This window comes from Dendrobium catenatum, unplaced genomic scaffold (genome assembly GCF_001605985.2).
Source record: "Dendrobium catenatum unplaced genomic scaffold, ASM160598v2 fragScaff_scaffold_974, whole genome shotgun sequence".
Classification (NCBI taxonomy): domain Eukaryota; kingdom Viridiplantae; phylum Streptophyta; class Magnoliopsida; order Asparagales; family Orchidaceae; genus Dendrobium; species Dendrobium catenatum.
In genome coordinates this window covers 1988765-2013255 of record NW_021319436.1, presented here as the reverse complement: position 1 = coordinate 2013255, position 24491 = coordinate 1988765, and the positions used below count along the sequence as shown (strand labels likewise).

Genomic DNA, 24491 nt, shown 5'->3' with positions numbered 1-24491 from the left:
ATATAGCTCATTACATGGTAATTGTTCTTAAAAGAGTATTACCATGTCTGTTTGATCAGTAGGATTATAGTCGACAGGTGAAGGTGATCGGAGGGACCGCATTCAACAAGTAATGGTGGTTAAAGGGACCGTAGTCGGAATACAACGGTGGTCGGGAAGGACAATAGTTGACGGGTGACAGAGGTCAGAGGGACTATAGTCAGTGGGTGACGGTGGTCGAAGGGACGGTAGTCGGCAGGAGCTAGAGGTCGGAGGGATCATAATCGACGGGCGATGGAGATCAGAGTGGACTGTAGTCGGTGGTTGATTATGATCTGAGTAGATCATAGTTGGCTAGCGACAGAGATCGAAGTGGACCACAATCAGCAGGAGATGGAGTTAAGAAGGACCGTAGTTAAGCGGCGGAGGTCAGAAGGGCAGTAATCAGGTAACGGAGGTTGAAAGGATCGTAGTCGGGCAACGGTAGTTGAAAGGATCGTAGTCGGACCATAGAGGTCAAAAGGACCATAGTCGGATAACAGAGGTCAAAAGGACAGTAGTCGTGCAACTGAGATTGAAAGGATCGTAGTCAAGCGATGATAGTATAAAGGAACGTAGTCTAGTGACGGAGGTCGAAAAGACCGTAGTCATTGGGTGACAATGGTCAGAAAAACCGTAGTTGAGTGACGATGACTGAAATAATCATACTCGGACAATGGTTGAAAGGACCGTAGTTGGGGGACGAATGTCAAAAAGACCGTAATAGGGTGGTAGTGATCGTAGTCATCCATTTTTTCCTGCATTATGAGTATGGGTGAAGGAGAGAGTGTACTTAACAAATATAGTATTCTGCATTCACGTTGATCCCCATTAATTTCCCAGCAAAAATTATCAAAACATTTTCACTAATTTGTGTTCATGCAAGCTACACTTACTATATACTTAAATATAAAATTATTGCAGTGACATTAGGAGATCTATGAACTGCATGCTACTATGGAGAGGCAAGCTAGGCTAAATAATGGCATGTTAGGCTACTAATTAAGTTATATTAATTTATTCATTTGGTAAGCACATTATTCGTTTTAGCTGCTACAAGTGAAGGCTGCATGCATGCTATAGCTGCTGCCATCTTACATTGCTATTGTTGTCATTTGTCAGTCACATCATCCATTGACTTTGGCTATGTTGCAAACTGCCTCTATTGGAATAACTACTCAATTTATTGAGCTGTATCAATACATCATCATCATCAGTAATCTTATAAACAAGTGACACCATGCGCATCATCTTATAGTGTACATAAATAATATCTTGATACTCATTATAAACCTCCCATGAAAGTTTTTCATTTGAAAGCAAGTGAGCAAGTTAAAGCAACATAAATCAAACAACTAAAACATTCATTTCACAAACTTCAATTGAGGCCTAAATCATTTTGGCAATATCATTATTTGCCCAATCTATCTTCAGGATATTGTGTGAAGTGTCATTCTTTACTAGTTTTATTTAATTTGTGAGCAAGCTTTCATTGTACACAGCAATCTTAAAAAAGTTTGAGAAACTATGAGCATAATAGCAGGCGACTTTTCTAATCACTTTCAAAGTCTGAGAAAACTATGGTTAAAAAATTTGGATGTAAGAAAATGGGTTTATTTAAGCCAATATAGAATTAGTTGTTGGGATTGTACTCGCCCATCTTGGGTTGCATTTGCTCGGAAGGGAGTATGTTGGTATATGGCTTCTTCGTCCTATTAAAGAGGTTTTTAATTTATTTCCTCTAGAGAGAGAGAGAGAGAGAGAGAATAATGAAAAACCATTCCCGAACTCTGGACTGGGTTGATAAGCTCGCAGAAGGAAGACTACAATAAGCATGGTTGGCATTCAGGTTGATTTCTTGCTCTCCACTTTTGAGTTCAAATTAGCTATCAAATGTTTCTAAGCTTGAGCTCACTAATTTGGAGGTTATACCCCAGCATTCATATCACTTGCATCATTTCTTAGATATAACCCGATTACCACTTCTCTAACAATGCCACATTTGACCCAAAAAAAATTCACAAAGAATAATTTTTATTTTAATTCACTTGCACAAAATTATAACGGATATACAATCTTACTCCTTAATTTAGCTTCAAATAACTGTGTGCAAAAAACAAGAAAATCACATTTAATATATGCATTTACTTAGGAATTTTATTTCTAAATTGCCACACTGAATCTCTAACAAACTTTACAAACTATAACAATGAAAGATTACATATACAAACCATAAAAGTTATACAATTACTCTTCTATCACTTAAGAGAAATGGTGGGTTTTCACTCACCAGCAATAGCAACAGCAACAGCAATAGCAACAGCAGCAGCAACAGCAACAGCAACAGCAACAGCAACAGCAGCTGGAATATCTCATTTATTTCAAGTGGCCTTATATTTCTACTCTGTTTGACAAACGGTAACAGAGTTGTTCAGATCAACTTTTATAATTTTTTTCTCTGATTACACCCTCTGTTGATTATTTTCTGAAGAGCTTTCTTAGCCTCCTCCAAAGTCCCAACACCATGCTCCACTTCAAATGACAACCTCTGAATGTTAAACTGCATTAATGAAAAAGTTCAGTAATAAATCCAAAAGTAATTTCTTTTCCTGATTCGAAAGTCTCTTGTTCAAAATATGAAATGAAATATCCATAAAAAAAATTAAATAAAAAAAAATTAAAGCAGAACAACGATCAACATCCGATCCTCGTGCAATAAAGTTTATGAACATTGAATAACATAGTGATAGAACCAAGCCACAATTGTGAGCCATGGTGAATCAAAAAGGAGCTCAGGATGGCTCTTTCTCGGGATCCCCAAGATTTGAGAAAAACTTGATGTCACTAAATATAATAAGAAAGTTGTACACATAAAATTTCTCCTCTCTCTTAAAATCATGGTTCTGTGACCACCTAGTCAGCTTCCAAGGATTTGGGATTTCTCTTTTAGGGGTCGTTTGGTTGCAAGTATTATGAGCAGAGTAAAAGAAATATAAAGTTCTTGATTGTTTTTGTGGTTGATTTGAAGTAAATTGAATACAAAGCATTTGTGTATGAAATTTAGAATACCACATAACGTTTATTTTTTATGATTTTGAAATTCATTTAAATTGAGTAAAATCTAAATTTAAGGAAAACTCATAAACTGCAACCTCATCTTCCCCAATGCCCATCGCCATTGTTCACCATTTATATCCTTCGCCATCAACACCTATCATTGGCCGCCACAGCCTACCGCCTTTCTTCCACCATCAACGCCATCACCTATGGGCAATCGATCGCCACCATTCGTCGTATTTAAATACATTTGAAATGTGTCGTAATAAATACAAAAAGTATATTTCAATGTATTTTATTTGCCTAAAATACATGAGTTTTAGAAACATCCAATCAAAAAGCCCCTTGATGAAACATTATAGAGCACCCAATGATCAGCATACTTGCCAAAAAAAATTGCATACATAAGTTCATACATATAAGCGTTTGCAATAATTTTATATGTCAAATGCATGTGCATGTTAAGAGAAACACACAAATATACCCAATTCGCCATATTCAAGCCAAATCAAATGTTCCAAAGAATTCATATATTTCCATATTTGTATTGCGTATATGCTTCATATCTTCCCTTTAACCAAGTGAGAAAACAGTAAAATACACTCTCTTATGTTGACAATAGCTTCTGGAATTTCCAATATTAGATTGCTTAGACCTACTCATGTTCACTGGCTAGGCCTACCGTACTTGAGCAAGGGGATAACACAGATTTAATGACCCAAACCACCAAACGCTCTCTAATCACCACTTCCTAAAAACGAAAATGGAGTACAATGTAGAGCTAGATTATTTTTACATTAGAAGTTACCTGAGCACCCTGTCGAACCCGAATATCTGTACCCTTGCTGTCTACTGATATGAGAGCTGCATCATCTATCTCTCCTTCAGTAGATAAGATTTCTCTAAGCGGCTTCGAGAAGATTGCGTTAAGTTCCTACAGCAACAAAAAAATCAGCAGCAAAATGTATTAGACAATTTATGCAGTCATCATCTATTTCTCTTAGCCCTTAAAGAGAGGAATTACTAGCCATCTTAATTACTCAAGCTCCACTAACTTGAAACAAGGTATAGCTAGATTTTACTAAGAAAAAGTAGCATTCATGTACAAACTTTCAAGTTTTGCTCTCCACCATCAACAGCAATCTTGTCAGGTTGAAGGCTTTCATACTCCTTGACATCGATCCACTGGACAGTTCCAAATCCTCCAATGAAATATACATCGCTGATGAAAGTATCAAATAATAGTTAGGAAGGACAAATATAAAGTTATAGACTTTTAGCTAATAGAGTGAGAGAGAAAGTTGCAAGTCTGAAGCCCGAGATAAGAAATAGAAAGCAGATGATAAACAAGAAGCGTGAATATATGATGCCAATAAGCTTAAGCACCTCCTCAAAATTATTAGCACTTAAACTGTTGATTATGAAACATAAATGCAGGTCTGACAATACATCCGAGTAAAGTTATGGCTGCATAAATATTAAGACACAAGACAGTAAACTCTGATGATACCATGGTAAATTGAAATGCTTCGTCTTGAAGTTAAATGATCACAGCCAAATCAAAATATGTGAAAGCCGCTCAGACCTTTACAAGAGTAAATTTTTGCTGAACAAAAAAAATATTTTATGATGAACATGTCATGCAACAAGCCATCTTCATACAAAACTGTTGATCTATAGGCACGAGAGCTCTACAGCATCAATATCATCTTTTTTTTTTTTGGCTAAATCCCAAGGGGGAAAGGATGCAGCTGACAGCAACATAGCCTTGATGAACCATTTGTTTGTATGGTTAGTTTCACTTTTTCCTGATATGGCCCTGATAATGGAAAGATACAAAGAAAGTAAATTGCTAAAAGTGGGACCATAATCCATCCAGCTTTTGTTTTTCACTACAATAAGGTGGGCCATGAGAAGTGCTTCCACAAAGGCTCTTAATGCAAGTTAATCAACATGCTTCTACAATAGTTGCATTTCAAATAAATGAACATATTCTCACTCCCAAAAATTTACACTTGAGCACAGTACTTCTATTGTGAATCTTTTTTATTTCCCATTAAACTATTTCCGGAGCCTGAAAACCATTTTCAAAACGGAGAAAACCTCAAAAAAAAATAGAGAATAAGAAATATAAAATATCAAAGAAAACAAAAACAGAAGAGTGTTGCTAGCAAAGAGATCTAGTAAATTGGTTTTTTATTGCATGCTTACATCGTTGGTCTCCCAATTAGCTATCTTCCCATCACTTACTGGGGTCTCCTATTGTCTTCCTCGGGTTAAACTCTACTATCTTCCAAACTTTGATTGATAAGATTCATAAAATAATTTTTGGCTGGAGAGGCTAATTAATCTGTCCTTGGCTGGTAGTTCTATTTGCCATATTTAAATTAAGAACTTACAGCCTTTTCCATCCCAAAGTCTATCATGCAGTAAATATACTCCATAGGTTGTAGATTTCTCCGCTTGATAGGCTCTCATAAGAAGATGAGAACCATTGCCTGGATACGATTTGTCTGCCTAAGAAGTTGGAAGGTTGAGTTATGCTAGCACTATCCTTATTAACAACATTATTAGCCATAAGCTGACATGGCACGCCATTACTATTGATGAGTTTTGAGGTAACTGGAAAAGGGAGAGAATGTAGAAGACTGAATAAAGTAGACATGGTGAGAATGGGGAAGGAGATGAACCGAACTCAATCTCAGAGACGAGTATGCGACCATACCCTTAAGCATTTTCTTTTCAATTGTAAAATGCTATCCATTCAAGTCCCAAAGAAATCAATTTATGCGAGACATGACATCCAGGAGTAGAATGTCTAATAATTCTTAGGCCATCCAAAAACAAGTGTAATACCTAATTAACTCCAAGGCTCAGACAAAGTTAAAATATTAAACAGACTCAAACACATAAATAAGATAAATAATCTAATTGTCTAGAATCATCTTCATCAGGTTGGTAATATTTGATCTCATTTGTGGGTATCATATCTTATTTGAGGTGTAACTTGAGGTGATGATCAATCTACACCCAAACTATAAGCGGCCAAAATTTTAGGTAACTAACGTTCTCTTTTTTTCTTTTTTTTTTTCAAAACCAATCCATTTCAATCACAACCTACCACTACTCCTAAATCTAGCATAAAATTTCATATCACATGTGGTCAAATATAAACCATTTTCTTGTGTCACGAAGCCTGTATTGGAAAAATTATTACATCCGATGAAAATACCGAGCAATACCGAGCATACCGAGTGTACCGAGCGCGCTGTACCAAACACGGTACCGAGCACTTTAGTGACGTGGCGTTTTGTTATTGGTTTCCGGATGCATTCGGTAACATGACGGAATAATTACTCCCTGTATTGACCTAGAAAGCAAGAGACTTATAATAGATGCTTGAATACGCACCCAAAGCCCAAAACGCTCCAACTAAAACTCATAAATAGTGTGGAATACAAAATACTGTGAATTAGCAAGGAGAAAAGTGGATTCTTAAAACACATGATCCTTCTCCGTGAGCAAACAATAAAAACCACCCATCAACTGATTGGGTATGATATTAAAGGCAATAAATAATTTGAAATTCAGAGTGATTTCTACAAGGAATAACATTCTAAAATAGATTTATTTCTTAAGGTTAAGATCAACCTTTTCTTAGGAGTTCAATTGGCAAACATTTCTAAGTAATTGTTTTTTTAATTATTTTCAAGGATCATAATTTTATCTTTTTTTAGTACAAGAAAAAACTGTTTAAAATATGATCTTTAAAAGTTAAAAAACATAAACATGATCTGTTAAACCTTTTTAAAACCATATTTTATTATTCTCTCATATGAAAAAAAAATTATATGCTATAAAACAAGGATGAATTTTACAACCAATCTCATATGTAGCCATTAGAACGTTTTATTACTGGCTTTATCAATAAGCAAGCAAATAAAAAACATTACTAGAGCATAATTTGTCTTAACTTTAAAAGGATAAGATATAAATTAAAAAGTAAATGAGAAAAGGACCAAAACGGTCCATTGACTTTTTATGAAGGGACAAAATGATCCCCAACTATAACAAATAATCATTTTGGACCCTCAAATCTTTAAAAAAGGAATAAAAAATCAAAAAACGATCAAAATAGTCTCATGGTGAGACTATTTTGATTTCTCTTTAAAGAGTTGAGGGATCAAAATGATCATTTAATATAATTGGAGACTATTATGATCTTTCATAAAGAGTTAAAGGACCATTTGATCCTTTTCTCAAAATTAAATGAACAGTGTACTACTATATTTTTGTTTTACGCACAAAAAACCTTAAAATTATAGTTCAAGCTGAACAATGGAACTAAAACAAAAAACAAAACTGAACATGAAAAGAGGAGTCTAAAATAAATTTTTAAGTTCTTAGTATCCACATTGTTGGAGCTGCGTATCAACTGTCTTTAAAATTGGCCAAGTCAGACACCATAAGTCAAGTTCATGAATTTCTTCCTCAAGGATCTACAAGCAGCCAAATGACTTCTCCCATGATAATGTTGTTGCAATTCACACCATTGCTGTCATTCACATTCCAAGTATCTGAGGCTAACTTAATGAATCCTCAATTGTCACTCATTCCGATTGAATATTGTCTAATGTGCTAAAGTTATTTTGTGCAAACTTTTTTGCATAAATTCTAGCCAAATTATCTATAGTCTATTTCCCTTCTACCTACACACAAATTTTATCTCATCATCATAATCATCACTTATCTTATCCCAATTATTTGTAGTAGGCTTAAATGACCATCATTACCCGTTTATTCTTATTTTATGCTTTCACGTTAATTTTATCCGGCCTTCATAAAACTTGAAAATTTATGAGAAAAGGATCTGGGTTAAAACTTCATTCATGTATTCTTGTCTAACGTCATGGGTCAAAATCTTTTCAGTATTTCTCTGAACACCCAATCTGCCATTAAGGAAGGTCCAAATGGCAAATACTGTGCCAATTGGAAAAGACCTTCCTCACTAACATGGGGCTGATTGAACGGACATACCATGTATTCTAGTAACAATCGCAAAACCTATTTTCAAAACAAGCATTTGAATTGACATTTAAGATTTGCACCCAATGTTTAAAATTGTGTAATCGGGTATTGAGGCATTTTTCATTCGTCAGGCGAGGCATAAGCCTCAAGGCGTTTTGAGGCGTAAGCCTCAAAATCAAAAAATTGCGTAAATATAAAATGATAAATTTTTTATGTACTAATGAGTAAAAAATATAAAACATAAAAATACATAAGATATGGAGTGAAATCAAAATATCCCACTAATAAGACAATATGAAATATAGTTCAACTCAAATTCTTTCTTTCCCAAATCATAGTATGATTTAGAGGCGCTTTTTGTATTTGAAGAGTTCAATGAATAGTTTTATTTTTGTTAAGAAGAATGACTAGTTAATTTTATTTCATGCCCGATCTCGTTCCCGCCTCGTATCTACGAGCTAACCGGGCCGGGTCGTGACAACTGCTCTCTCCCCTTCCTCCTCTCCTATAGAGTCTAATGTCTCTCAATCAGCTCCTTCCTCAATATCAGTTATCTTCCTCTTCCCTAAATATTTTTGAACAATAACAAAATTAATAATAGTGTAATACATTAATAAAAGAAAACTATATTATTTATATACATTTTTGATTTGTTATTGAATTGTAGTGGATGTAGATGTTTTATGACCATCAAAGAAATCAACATTTAAATCTTCATCTTGTAATTCAGGCGGCATCACTTCAACTTCATATCTACAAACCACTCATTATCAGATAGCACATCCCCTTAAAGCAAAGGATCTTCATCATCCATTAATTTTTTTTTTCAAATTCCTGTCTTTGAGTCTCCTATTGTAGATAATGTACACTAATGAATTCATCCTTAATGTAGACAAACGATTTCTCCTCTTTGTATGTATTTGGTTGTAGGTACTCCAATTTCGTTCACAGCCAGATGAAGAATATGTCAAGCCCAAAACTTTCACAACAAAACGTTGCAATTCTGAAGTCTCATCACCAAACTGAATCAACCGCTCAACTAAGATTTATATAAGTGAGTTTAATTAGTGCTCAAAGAATAACTTTTAAATAAATGTTTAAAACATTAAATGAAATTATCTGGAGATCATTTGGCAATTGTATTCTTTGCATGTTGTAATCCAAAAAAGTCTTATTTATTCCTAAAAGGTACCAATTGCATGTTTGTATTTGATCTTTCAGCTGTATCACTTATCGGTCGATCCATGCAATGATATAATCCCAACTTTATTTCAGGATTTGAAGACTTGTTCTCTGCATATTGATACTGAGGATTTAAGTAATAGCCTGCTGCATACAAGTATCGGTGAAGCTGTAGCTCCCACATATCATTAATAATATTTTAAATTTCCCTAAACCTTCCCTCTTCACCTCCTAATTTGCAGGCAATCATTTCTTTAGCTTCATCCATAGCATTGTAGATTAAACCCATTGCAGGCTTCTTCTCTGCGTCAATCATCCTTAAAACTTGAACCAAAGGTCTAATTGTTGTAATGGCGTATAAGACACTTTGCCAAAATTTGTCATTTAAAACAATCTTTCTAACCTCTTTTCCCTCAGTTTTCTTTGCCCAAGCACAACTCAACCACTATGTAGATGTGAACATTGCTTCTAAAGATTGTCTAGCATCCAGCATACTCTCTAAGGTCAAGTAAGCGGTGGCAAATCTTATTGCTGTTGGCCTCATAATTTCTTTTTTTGAACATTTCTTAATAAGAGCTAGAACCCAAAAGTGGTTGTAAATAAACTTAGTTATTTTCTTTGCTTTAGTAAGTGCATTCTTGTGTTGAGGCAGCTCCTCAAGAATCAAATCTATGTAATGTGTAGCACATGGAGTCCAGTACATATGTTTCTCCATAAATGTTTTACCTGCAGCCTTGTAAGCACTTGCATTATCTATCACAACTTGTACAACCAAATATTCTCCAACCTCCACAACAATGCTATCTATATAATTATTTTGATGAATGAAAGAAAATTTATAGATGAATTTTTTAGTATTTGGATATTTTAGTAGCTCTGTAGTTCATCGTTTATTTCAATAAATATCGGCAGAAAATTTGAAATAATTTCAAAACAAGATATTAGGGTTTGTTATCACAGCTCAACACAATAAGAACTATCCTGGTCGGGTTGGGTTGTGACAACTCCAACCCAACTCGCGATAGAAGAGAACTTTAAGCAATTAGACGAGCAACTCACGGTGGAAGGAAGCCGACGCTGGTCGAATGGAAGAAACTCATGAAGAGGGGAAAATGTCACTCGAAGAAGAAGGGAGAAGAAACCTAGTTTCGGTTCGGAAATGATCGAAGACGCACGGGGGTGGGGGGCCAAACCGAATAGATATATACTAGGTTAGGATTTTTTTTAATTATAAAAGGCGGACGGCTCTAAAATATGAGGCGAGGCACGCCTCAATGTCAGCTCTCATTGCGTAGGCTTTGAGGCTTAAAAATTTGAAATTACGTTGAGGCGCCTCTTATTGCACAATTTTTTACCATGTCTGCACCAACTGATTTTAACTAGTAACTTGAATGACATCAATATTTTAAACAGTGATTTTAAATGCTGTATTTTTTTGGTTTCAGCACATAAAATATATTTTAATATTTTAAAACTTTTGATGAAGCAAACCAAGCTTGTGCAAAGAGATTGGCTATACATGACATAAATGCAGAAATTTTGATCGAAAATTTTAAAATTACAAAAAAGCCACCCTTCACTTTTCTACCAGCCAAGCATCCAGATAAACATGAGGATAAAATGGACTTTCTTAGAAATTTGGAAAAAAAAATTTCGGCACGCTTTAAACATATTTAATCTTTTGCTTTGTAAAGCATATGCAACAAAAGAGGTTAAGATGCACCCATAACGGTTACTTCACTGTTATACTGGATAAAAGGGAACATTCTACATAAGGAACTCAAGTAGCATACCTTATGGTATCCATCCTGCAATAATAAAAGTTCCCCCATTGTTGAGATGCCCACTGTTGGTGTTTTGAAATGAATTGTTGACGAGCCCATTCCTGAAGTATGTGATAATATTGTTATATATATGTTAAGGAATATCTACCAAGGAACATCATAACAACCAATTGTCTATATAGTTTAAATGAAATTGACATGGAACATGTTATTTCAACTCAACATTAAGTACTTTAAGACTCAAGCCACAATGCCTACACTAACAGGCAGGGATCTTATTCATATTTAGCCTTTGCATGTAAGATTTTCATTTCCAGCATTTACAATCTTTAATATATGCCTAATCACTGCAGGTTGGCTTGGAAGTCCAACTTACATTGTTTATTTAGGCATATGATGATTTACTCTTCTTTTAGGAAAGCAAACCCATCACTTGTGTATAAAAGATTGGACTTTAAAAACTAGCAGACTATGGGCTTGTCCACCTTACCAACATATATAGAGAATCAAGCTTCAAATTTATCGGCTTCTCAACTCTACTCATTAAAAGTAAAGGATCAATATTAAGATGATTATGAGCTTAAGCCATGTCTACTCTAACTTCATTTGTAGAGGATCGAGCCTTAAAATATTTATTGGCTTAACCTTGTTAACTATAACTTTTGAAAGTAAAGAATCGAGCTTTAGATAATTTTTCAACTAAAAGCATGCCTATTATATCCATTTATGTAGATAATTGAGCCTTGAAATCAGTGCAAAGTGTTTTTAGATTTATATCTTCTCATGTTTGCACCCTTTATAAGGCATCTCATCTTTTGTAGTAAAATCGGATTTTTGCATGTTTTAACTTTTCTTTTAGCGTCACAACATTCCTTTTTATTTCAAAATTTTGGAGATGTTTTGACAAAGCTTCTATGTCACCCTCATAAGTGGATAGCTAAAATAATTCATGTAACCATGCAAATAAAAACATTTCAGATGTAGCACATGGGACAGCACAAACTAAAATTGTATCCCATGACACCAATAAAAGTGTTTAAAGGCACTTGTGCAAGGTGTTTTGTGCGTGAATGTATACTAAAATATACCCAAAAATGTATTCTTATCCCATCAAATGACAAATGGGTTGCATAGTCTTCCCTTCATTTAATGCTCGTTGCGCAAGGCCCATGCGAGCAAGCAAAACTGCGAGTGAGAGGGAGACAAGAAAAGGAGAAGTGTACGCTCGAGTAGGGAGAACTTGGTTGGAATGAAGAATTATGTAAGATGAGTAAGGAAAGAAGAAAAAAAATACGATGGAAAGGTTTTTTATAACTTTTTTTTTTTGGAAAAAATGGGGAGGAAGAGGGTTGGCTACCTCATTTTAATAGTGTGCAAGCGCCTTTTTATTACTCCTTTTTGAATTTATTTATTTAAAGGGTCAAGCAAGGCTTCTGTTTCCCCCCAATAAATATTTTTTATTTTTTAAATTCATATATTAAATTTGTACATGATATAGAATTCTTATATCATGTGCTTTATGTAGTAGCAAACTTCAAGAAATATTGACCCATTCTAGCTTTATCGAAGACTCCCATAAATTTAATATATCTTTTGCCCCATGCTTTCTAGTATGGCAGACTTTAACAAGGATAAACCTTATTTAGTTTCACCAAACTCTTGAGTATGATTAGCATTCCTTATGCCCTATATTTTATGCTTTACCATCCTTGTTGAAGAATAAACTCGATCTAGCTCTATCAATAATATAGTAAAACTAACATGCCTTTTGGAGAAGGATTTGCCATTTTGCCTCAATGACCCATCCTTCATGCTTAAGTTGGCTCAGTAGAGAAGGTTTGTGAGTTCAATTCCTAGCACCAATGGAAGTATCCACTAAATGATTCATCATGCTTAGGGTTGTCAATATTTGACCCGACCGGAACCCGATCAGAAAATTTTGAGTTCGGGTCAACCAGAACCGGGTTGGGTTCGGGTTGACCTGAAACCCAAAATCAATCCGGTTTAACCCATTTTTAATTGATTTTGGAGGGTTTTAAAATATTATTAGGAAATACATAAATGCTATTTCCCAAAAATAATAAACGATTTTGCCCAAACTGAATTAAGTTTGGTTTATTTTAAATTGATTGAAGTAAATCTTACCTTAATTCAATTTAGGTTTAAATAAATCGAATTAAATTAAAACAAATTAGTAAAACATACCCAAAACGGGTCGGGTTCGGGCCCGAAAAACTAACTCGTTTGCAAAAACGTGTCAGGTTCGGGTCAAGTCGAATAGTTTCGGGTTGGACACAACCAAGAACCCGGTTTTGACATCCCTAATCATGCTCTCGAAATGAACTTCAAGATCTATCCTTCCATTCTATGCTTTATTTGCTTAAGAAGACATATACATTGCTTCAATCTTTGATTGATGCTTGTAGATTTATTGAAAGAAATCAAGATTGTGATTTAACCTCTAAAGGATGCCCAGCTCAGCTTGTTGCTTTCATAAGGAAAATTTCCTCAATTCTGCCTTAATGTGCTAACATAAAAAGAAGGCCTTTTAAATATGGTCTATTTGAACTTGTCAAATCAAAAAAGTTTGAAACTTTAAATATTAAGTAGACACCCTCTAACTATAGGTGTTCTTTGACTTAGTAAGTAATGAGTTATCAGCAACTTGGTCATATTTGAGTTTATTAAATCTGCCCTTCATAACAGTTATAGTCTTAGATTTGAGCAAAGAAGAACTTGCACTTTTCCAGCATGGTTGACTGAAACTTGCAAACTTGAAGAACTTTTTTTATTTTGAAAATCTTTGTGAGCCAAAAATTCTACTCATTTGGTCATTTAGGTTGAAGTTACTTCATGAGCGTTTATGTTCAATCTAAACCTTTTTATCATGCAAGTTTTACCTCTTGATATATTTATAAAGGGTTTGTATAAAGCATTCTATTTTTTATGAGATTTGTATTAAAAATCCTAGCAAAAAATATGGTATCAACCTAATTAGGTATAGTTTTATTGGGGATCTTAGCATGAGGCACAAAGAACAATATCAACCCTATACATATAACTTTTATATTTGTGCATGTAGGAGTGCCCTTTTTCATCATCCTTTTATTTATACTTTTTTAATCTTCTTTTTTCAGTCAAAGGTAGCTTGCTTTCTTCTAACTTTTGGTCAAATCTAAACGGGCATTTTTGACGGGGAGACTAATTGAAATATAAACCCAATCATAATTGTATTGACATGCAAGTGCAATTTTTGGTAGGAATTATGGCATGAAGCATGGTGTCAACATATGTAAATGAGGATCTACCACATATCTAGAAGTAGAAGAAGATGTTGACCTAAGTAAATACCATCTTTCAAGTGATCTCAATGCTAAGCATCATGTCGGCCCAGATAAACATGTTACTTGGCTGACAACATACTATTTTCAGATGGATGGGTAGGCGTGCATGTGTGTGTAATGCCTCAGTCTTGTGAGAATTTTTGGGGGCATTTCTTGGTCATTTTTCTTCTTTCCTTCTTCCTTTTGTTTTCTTAGGTCAAGTAATATCAGCATGCAATTCAATGTCAATCAAATCAAGTATAATTTCATTGGAGATCAACGATGCACGGACACAGACATGACATGGACATGGAACACAGCTTTTTTTTTTTTGAAAATATAGGACACAGGTACGGCGTGGACATAGCATTATATTTTTTTATATAGTGTATAGATATTAATGTAACATCATATTAGAAATGACAAATGATAATAAATGAATGGCATGATAACTTGTCTAGCTTATAATATAAAATGTTTAGTACAAAATGTCTAGTACAACCATAAAAATATAAACAAATAACCATTTACTACAACATCAAGCATTCAAGCTTCAGCTACTAAGATTAGCTTCAAATGTTTGTTTTTTTCCCTTCAATATAATCATCATTGAATATCATTGCTTCCAACTCTAGTTTATCAAGAGAAATATTTGCAATAGTTCATTGGATATTTTATAATAAAAGTTGGTTCTTCATTGTATCTATTTACTTCTCTAGTTCGCTAGTTCTCTCCCAAAATATTTGTTTAACCTCTAATCTAAATGACAAAGAATGTATCTATTTACTTCTATACTTCTCTAGTTCTCTAGTGCATTCCCATAATAGTTAATTAGATATCAAATATTAATTTTTATTCTATTAATATTAAATCTTTTATAGTCTAAACATGTTTTATATCATTCTAACTTTTCACATATTTCAACAAATCTCATCAACTAGAATTACAATAAGGCATGCACATAAAGATCTTCCAAACATAATCAAAATTCTTCTTATTCCATGTCACTAAAAATTGCAAACACAAGTAGGCATAAAGGTTTTCAATAATCATTATTACCCCTTAAAAAAAATGATTCATTCTCTAATAATCATGCCTTTCAATAAGTGTATTGATGCATATACGAGCGAATGCGATGTTTTATTTGATTTAGTAAATATTAAAATTTTATAATTTAAAATAATTTTATCATCAAAAATTAGGGCATGCGTGCCCCAGCCGTGTCCGACAAGTGTCCCAGCCCTATCGGATTAAATTTAAACATTATTTTAATCGGACACGTGTATGCCGTGTCGAGCACTACATTCCCTCTTCAAGAGGTGTGTCGGTGCATCATAGTTGGAGATATTAGATGAGGCATAATGTCAACCAAAGCATGCATAGTCTCATTTGAGACCTCCGCATGAGACAAAATGTCAACCAAACTAGCATAGGTTCGTCATCAAGAACCCGAACAGAAGGGGAGCAATTTAGGTGAAGACTTAGGTATAGCCCGTGGCATTATTTGAGGCCAACTACACATGAGTCACTATTCTTTTTTTTTCGAACAGGAGGTCATATGCATGATTGGGAAATTATTCATCACAAGACCACCCCCTGGCCCCCTCCTCCAAAATAAGTGATTTTCTTTATGGAAAATCCTAGGTCAAACCTCCATTTTTTTGCTTCTAATTTAAGATGTTTGAGTTGTGCCCACCGTTTGTCAGAATCCTTATTTAATGACAACCTTTTTTGGCGTCTTTTGACTTGTTGACAAAAGAGGGTTGTTCGCAACTTGGCCATATTTGGACTTATAGAGTCCAACTTTATTTATCTCGCTTGACCCTAAGCTAAGGAGACGGATTATATTATATTTTTAGTTTGACTTAAAGAAATTTCATGAACCTAAAGTCTTGTTCATTGGATGGCAAAGTCTTTAATGAGTTGAGGACACTATCTGCTAGCTCTTATGCTTCCTATTTGTTTCTTCTTCTTTTTTTACGTAGACTTAGAGATCCCTGATATAAAATTTAAATGGCATTTACTGGATTCTCTATAATAGGACTCTTTCTAATTTTTTATAATTGGATCCATGCCCTCCATGAGGATTATTGGATGACCATAATTGAAATCTGTAAAATGTTGATTGCATTAGGGGGTTATGGGGCAACTAAGGATAAGCCCCAAAAAATTATGCATTCCAGTGTAGTGAGTCATTTGAATCTATCTTTCTCTTTTATCATCGAAAGGGAATTATTGAGGTAGTTTCTGGCTTGAACAGCTCAATTTGGAAGAATTTAAAACTTGGGTCCTTTCTCTAGACAAGTATGATGCCGTTTTCTAGAAACTTCAGAGTTCAGAGTGACAGCCACTGCTTGAGGTCAACAAGCAACTCAACATTGCAGTATAACCAAGGCAATATTCTACAAACTGTTCATTCCTTAAATATGATAAGATAACCTTGAACAGCTTCCACAAAGTGCTAAACTCAGTTGGGAATTTCAAGATACATGCCATTAGAATGAGTAACCCTATCCTCATGAAAACTAAGCTTAAGATAATCACCTTGATTTTTTATTGATTGATTTTTTATTTTTTTTATAAGTGGAGGTTAGTGCAACTCCATTGAGGATCCTGACATAAAGCAGGTGTCAACTCATATGCGGGTATCTTACATGGAGATTCCAATTGAATGTTTGTTGTCAACCTAGGCAAATAGAGGCCACAAATTAACCTAGAAAAGGAACTTTCAGACCATTGGCAAATAAGCATTTAAGTGGGCTAAAGTCATGGTTTATTGCTCAAGCTTCCCGCGGATTTACGTGCATTTGGGATGCATTTTATGTATTTGATCTAGCTACTTTCACCAGGGATCACAAGGTACCCAAGGCTGAATACTATGGACGTGTCCTACTAGAATTGCATGTAAGATACTCCACTAGCTTTGTTGAGTGCCTCATGGTGGAGAGTGAGGGACAAAAAAATTGTGCCCTACTTCATATTATTCCCTCTTCCTATGGGAATTTGGATCAATAGAACTGAAACTTATTATTGGAGTATGAGGGACAATGTATTTCAAAACCTTGACTAAATGGTCAATTTACTAGGATTTGAAAGTCAGCAAACTTTTGAAGCATTATTTTTTATTGAGAAGCTGAAAATTTTTGAAATTTTGTCCTTTACATATGAGCATAACCACAAAGACTTTTATGCAAATTTCCCAAAGAAAAATAAATCAAATGGAGGAAAAGAAGATAGTGTGGTGTTTTGACCAATCTAGCATTTGTTAAGATTTGGATTACAGATCTAAAAATAGTTCAAATAAGATGTACTACGAAAATAACTGGTTCATCAAATAAAAATAGAAAAGCATCAAACAAAATATGTCATAACATCCAAGATGTATATATTTCCAAAAAAGTAAAATAACAAGTAGAAATGCATTAGTATGATGATAACCTGTTTGTCAACAGGAAGAGGGAAAACATCACCAAATATTGTCACACGAGCATTTGATAGCCCACTCCACCCTGGAATCTACAATTTAAAGCGTGAAATTGAGTCTCGAAGACACAATATGATGTAAATTTCAATTTTGAAACCAAAGAAAAAAAAGATTATTCTTTGGGCATACTTGCACAACAAGAGTGCATCTTGAATCTGCCAATAAGTTCCTGGTGTGGATGGCCAATGGAGAAAGCGAAAAAATAGGATCTAAATAAATGAATAACAGCATTATGTAAATTCAAGCAGTCTAAATAAATGAATAACAGCATTATGTAAATTCAAGCAGAAAGAACTCAGGTCTGCTGAATGAAAATCATAGATAACTTACGGCCTATTGAATCAGCTGCAAAATCGACTAAAGAACCAAATGGATACCCTGCACGGCGGTGATGCATCCGAGACATCACAGTACATAGATGAGCAAACCTGGCCTATTTATTTATATGAAGCGAGATAAGAAGAAAAATTCAAGAAAACAAAAAGGAAAAAAGTACAACATGAAACAATGATGGCATATAAACAACAAGATCCGCATATGACTGATAATGATAGCATCTATATTTAAAAAATAAAATGACTATGAAACATACCTGTTCCATCAGGTTACGAACAGCCAAGGCGGGTGGAGGCAAGTCATGAGCAGATGTTGCACTATGCACACCACCTGAAATTGGTGTCCTGAACAACCCAGCTCTAGATCCAGTTGGGCTTGCACCACTACCAGGTGGTATCGCCTCTTCCTTTCTAGCTGTAGCCATGTCGTCGCTACCAACCTCACAGAAATTTAAAAAAAAAGACTTTCAACTGCTTAGTACAAGAAAGCCGGATGACTTCATAGCAGTTAGTTGTCATTAGATCTGGATAGCACAGCATTAATTGAAGCCTACAAGCTACAATATATTAAGTCAAAATGCAAAACAATATTATCAAAAATATACGATCATGTGCTGGATCGTCACTTATGCCACACTTTTCACGAGAAGCACCTAAATTCAGAAGTTCAGTTGAAATTGTCTCTCTCTTAGCAAGTTCTTATAAAAATTTTAAGGTAAGGTATATATATATATATAACACTTCAAAAGCATATGTCAAGGGAAATTAACTAACTTCTTAAAGATTACGATATGCATCTCATATGATATGAAGCTATTTAATACGAAAGTGCTACATGCATGTGAACTAAATTAGTGTTAGATATTAGTACATTATGAATTAATAATTGAGTAAAAGCTTAAAATAATACCACGACTATTGATAATTGCTCAAATTGGTCCCAGAGTTTTACATTGTCTCAATTTGATCCCTCAACTATTAAAAATTGTCTAATTTTGTCCCTAAGTTAAATTTGCCATTTAAATTGACGAAAAAATCCTTCACTTTTTGTGGGTATTTTAGTAAAATTACATGTTATATGCTCGTCTTCCCGCCATAAGCCCTCAAGACAAAATTGAAGACTGAATTGTGCGAGGGAGAAGTTGAAAGCAAGGCGGCGCACTACAAGTAGGTTGCAAGCGAGATGCACTGTGAGTGAGACGCATTGTGGCGTGCTTCGATTCGACATCCAGAATCTCATGCGGTGAGAGCCAAATGGCGCACCACGAGCAAGACACACTTAGAGCTAGATGATGCGCTTCGACATCCAAATGCCAACTACTACGAACGATCACGATGATCTTCGACATCACGAGATGAAGCGGCGAGCAATGTGCAACATCCACAAGGAGACGAATACACTGCTAGGTTGAATGTTTATCTTTTAAAATCAAGTTTAAACATATTTAGGTTTTGTTGTAAGATTTAACAGGATTATTTAACAAATTGATTTCTAAATGGCAGATTTAACACCATTTTTTTACAAATTTAAACACAGCAAAGTTTTAACACCTCTATTTCACAGTTGTTTATGGTGTTTAACACCAATGTTTGACAAATCTTATCGAATTCACCATTGTTTAACAAATCTTGAGATTTAATTGTCTAGATTAGTTTCTAAACTATAAATTTAATTGAATTATACAAACCTCACACATAAGAGTATTTAGATGTATTAGACTTATTTTATTGTTGAGAAATGAAGTTTATGGTCAAGAAGAGTAACGGTATATTTTGCTTAAAATTCACTATTTATTCACTCTTATCATGTAGCAGATTAAATATGTATCATAGTTTATTAAATGATAAAATTGAGCAATATAAGCGATATATCTCATATCCACTTATAATACCTTAAATACCCTTCATATTTAAATTTAAAGTAAACTTTAACTCTTATTTTAGGCTTTGGAACTAAATTGACTCATTTTTAGTAGTTGATGGACTAATTGGGGCAATGACAAACTTTGGAACAAAATTGAACATTTATCAATAATTGGAGGACTATTTTGAGCTTTTACTCATTAATAATTTTAATATGATAGATCATTTGGGAATGTATAACCAAGAGTATAAAATACATAAATTAGATGGATATATAATTTGAGGTGGAAAATTATGAAGAAAAATAAGTAGAACCAAGGCAATATGATAAAAAAATCTTCAGAATTATTTGTAGATAATAGGCTTAATACAACAAACAAGAATTCATAATCATAATGATAATGATAATAAGATAATAACATTAATACAATCAATAAGAATAAATAAAAATTGAGAATTCATAAAGCCAACCCCAAAAAATTGGGTAAGGCCAATCATAATATTAATCATAGTTTAAAATTGCGCAATTAGAGGCGCGCCTATGCGCAATTCTGGGCAAAATCGCCTCATTGCTTAAGCAATTTTGGTTCCTCATGAGGCGTACGCCTCTTTCACTGTGAGGCGCGCCTCTGAGGCTGAATTGAGCAATTTAGTGTGAGGCGCACGCCTCTAATAACCGGGACCCACACACTTAAGTCTAAATGAAATAAGACTTCTTCCTCCCCTCTCATAGAAGCCTACCCAAAACCGAGCAAGCAAAAATACCCACAGCCCGCAAGCTCTTTAGCACGTTCGCTTGGCCTCCCTTCCCGCCGTCTCTCCCGCCAGCGCCGCCTCACTCCGATAAGCTTGAAGTGTCCAGCCACCCTCTAGGAGAAGTCCACAAATGATTTTTGGTTTTTTTTTTTAGTTCAACAAAAGATTTTTCAAGTGAAAGAAAATCTAGTGTTCGAAGTTTTTTTAGATTTTTTGTTTGTTTTTTGCATTTTTGCACTGCAGAGCCTGCTTGATGTGAGACAACCTCTTGAAGCAATGTTTACATCAACACAATGGCTTAATTTTGCGTGGGGGAAGAAAACTGAGGGGAAGGAAATACAAAGGGTAATTCTAAATGATAAATTTTGGGCTATTGTAACCTATGCTATATTTAGCACGAGACATTTGGTACAAGTTCTACGTTTAGTGGATGCCGCGAAGAAACCAACCATGGGTTTTATTTATAATGCTATGGATGAGGCGAAAGAGTTGATTGCAAATAACTTGAGAGGAGATGAGGCAAGTTATAGAGAGATTTGGGATATCATTGATGTTTGGTGGGAGGTCCAGTTACACCGTCATCTACATGCAGCGGCGTATTATCTGAATCCTCAATTTCAATATTCAGAGAGAAAATCCTCAAACCCGGAGGTGAAGCTTGGCTTGCATCATGGCATGGAACGACTAATACCGGATCAGACCGTTAGGGAGCTTGTAGATTTACAACTTGTTCTATTTCGGAATATGGAGGAATTTTTTGGTTTGCAAGCAATAAAATCAATTATTGTCAAACGGTCTCCAGGTATACTTATTTTTGTAAATGCATAACACTTTAATATGTTCTGATTATAAATTTTCTTCTTGAAAATTATTGAATGGTGGATCTAATTTGGTGATTTCACCCCTGAGTTACAGAGTTTTGCTGTTAGAGTTTTGGGTCTCACTTGTTCTTCTTTTAGGTGTGAGTGAAACTGGAGTACATATAGTCATGTGCAAACAAAGAGAAGAAATCGACTTTCAACACTCAGAATGAACTCCCTTGTGTATATTATGCACAACAAGAGGTTGAGAGAAAGGAGCTTGAGGAACAAGGGGTTGAAGGATGATGAGAACCTATTGGTGTGTGATGATGTGGCATCTAATAATGAGTGGTTCATAGATGATGAGGCAGATTTGTCATTATCAAACTTGTGACTAAAGGATCTAAGTGTGGATGTCTTGACGGGCGAAGCAGATCAAGCGGGCACATCCACTAGTACCACACCACACACTTTCACTAGTTCTACAGTATAACAACCAAATAAAAGTATTCTACAACTTCTTATATGTTATTACATTATATTTATATCAAGTGAGAAAGTAACATGATAATGATCATTCTTATTGAACAGGGAAGAGAAAAGTCTGTCACATTGAAGATGATGAAGATATGACATTCATAGATACAATTTGAGAAGAAAATTCTCTTGAAGACTCATTTAGTGATGGAACATGATTTGATTTAATATGTTTTTTCTTATTTGTACTTTGGGAGTTTTGATAGACTAATATTTTGTGGTTCTGTACTTTTGAACATGATTTTATTGCATCTATTTTCTTACTTTTCACTAATTTCATCTGTCATTTAGATGTTTTTATTGTATGATAGAATCTTACTATTATTTACCTGCTAAAACCCTTAAATTCTCATTTACGCAATTCATCATCCGTGAGGCTTACGCCTCACACTGCCTCGAGGCTTACGCCTCGCCTCACGGACTAAAAATGCTTCGAGGCTTATTTACGCAATTTTAAACCTTGACATTAATAAATATGAAATAAATTGATTAGAAATAAAACATTATGATATTTCATTGCTTCATTATATATGACAATTCTGATAGTATGATATGATTTTAATCCTCAAAAAGAAATTGATAAGATCATAAAAAAATAATATAAACTGAAGTAAAAATGAGGATTCATAAAACAAATTCCAAATAGTTGGGATAAACTAATGATGATAATCATTACCTTCTTTTTTTTCTTCTTCAAAAACACAAAGTGCTAAAAAGTAAAAACATTAATATCAATGAAAAATAAAAAATGGAATGCTTTTATGAATGATGTGGAGGGGATAGGTTGTTGATGTTGTCAAATATACATAAGAGCCAACCTAGCAATCAACCATGAAAGCTGCACCTAATATGCCACACTGGTTACCATTGATTGGCAATGATGATGGCCTGTTCATATAAGCAAAGCCAAAGCTTGAAATTGATGTCGATGTTGGTCTCTACACTGACAAGCATATGTTAGGGATTAAATTAACCTCCCATTTAGCCATACGTGACTTTTAAGAAAAAAAGATCAAGTAAAAAGGCATAGCTCTTATGTACAATAAGAACAAATAACATTTAGATAGAATGTTTAACTTTTTTTTAAATGAGTGGCATGATAGTGATAATAATAATAATAATAATAATATAAATCTAATAAATGATGGAGTGGTTTTAAAAAGATTACAACTTTGACTATAAAATAGTGTAATATGGAGTAATGACCAAGTTGCATCAAGCGTAATCTAGAGATCCTAGTCCCCCATGTTCAAGCACAAAAATAGCCACCCTACATATGCAAGGGTAATGTTGTATGGATCAAACCTATCCTTTAATGGAGGGGACTCCATTTATTAGGTAAGTTCTTTTAGATACAATGGCAACAAAAGAGGTAGTCTGGTGTAATCAAAAAATATAGGGGACCCTATATTTTTTTATCACAAAAAGAAAATACAAAAATACCTCAAAAAGAAGAGATAACCGAGAAATTTTAGAACTAACTCTTACATTTCATATAAACGAACACTTTTATAAATAAAGACTCTTACAAACTTGACTTTCAACATAACATGACATTACAACCCTTAACTCTTACAAATGACTCAAACAAGACGACACCCTAAACTTGCTTACTTTGAGAAGAGGGATACAGGTGGAGTGGCACTTGAGGAGAGACGAAAGAGATTAGAAGCCAAGACGAAGGTTGGAAAGAGCTCGCAAGATTTCCGGAGGGGATGAGAAGGAGTGGACAAAGCTCGCAAGCTTTTCCAACGAAACCGGCAGGTTTACATTTCCAAAAATCAATCACATCACATAACTAAAACAACTCTATTTATAGGCACTAAAGAAGGAATACAAACAGCCACCTAAAAGCAATATTTAAAGCCATTAAAATAGGAAAATAGAAGGCCATAAGTCACTAAGAAGAAGACCAAAAGACTGCAGGAATTCTATAGGAAGATTGCATAGAAAACAGTGGAAAGGCTCATGGAAATCCTCCCAAACAGTCCCCAAAAAGCTATCCAAATTCTATCCAAAAACAGCCCAAAAGCCCTTCAAACAGCAGCCCAAAAATCTTCAAACAGCAGCCCAAAAATCTTCAAACAGCAGCCCAACATTGCACAGGAAACAGGGCATTAAATCCACAAGAAGAGCCCCCTGGCTGCTTCGGGAAAACAGCCCAGCTAGGGACCGGAAAACAACACAGGAAACAAGGGGTTAAGGCACGGGAAAACAAGAGCCAACCGCAGGAAACCAAGAGCCAAGGCGCGGGAACCAGCAGCCATTCACGGGAACCAAAGGGTCAAGCCACGGGAAAATTACAAAATCGGCACGGAAAAGCG

The 24491-nt window shown here is 34.7% G+C and overlaps 2 protein-coding genes across 2 annotated transcripts in view; one reads left to right on the top strand and one right to left on the bottom strand.

The window, feature by feature from the left end:
- Positions 1 to 2126: 2126 nt before the first annotated feature.
- LOC110101898 lies at positions 2127 to 19560 on the bottom strand. The gene is made up of 9 exons (XM_028697567.1): positions 19540 to 19560; positions 18469 to 18675; positions 18207 to 18309; positions 18006 to 18085; positions 17831 to 17908; positions 11079 to 11170; positions 4186 to 4297; positions 3884 to 4009; positions 2127 to 2578 (listed from the first exon to the last, which is right to left on the bottom strand). The coding sequence occupies exons 1-9, from the start codon at positions 19558 to 19560 to the stop codon at positions 2462 to 2464; spliced, it is 936 nt and encodes a 311-aa protein (XP_028553400.1). The 3' UTR covers positions 2127 to 2461.
- Positions 19561 to 21280: 1720 nt separating this feature from the next.
- The window catches only part of LOC114580340, an 11670-nt gene continuing 8459 nt past the window's right edge, over positions 21281 to 24491 (top strand). The window contains exon 1 of the mRNA XM_028697566.1: positions 21281 to 21632. Coding sequence (XP_028553399.1) covers positions 21281 to 21632 — 352 coding nt within the window. The remainder of the gene's footprint in view (positions 21633 to 24491) is intronic.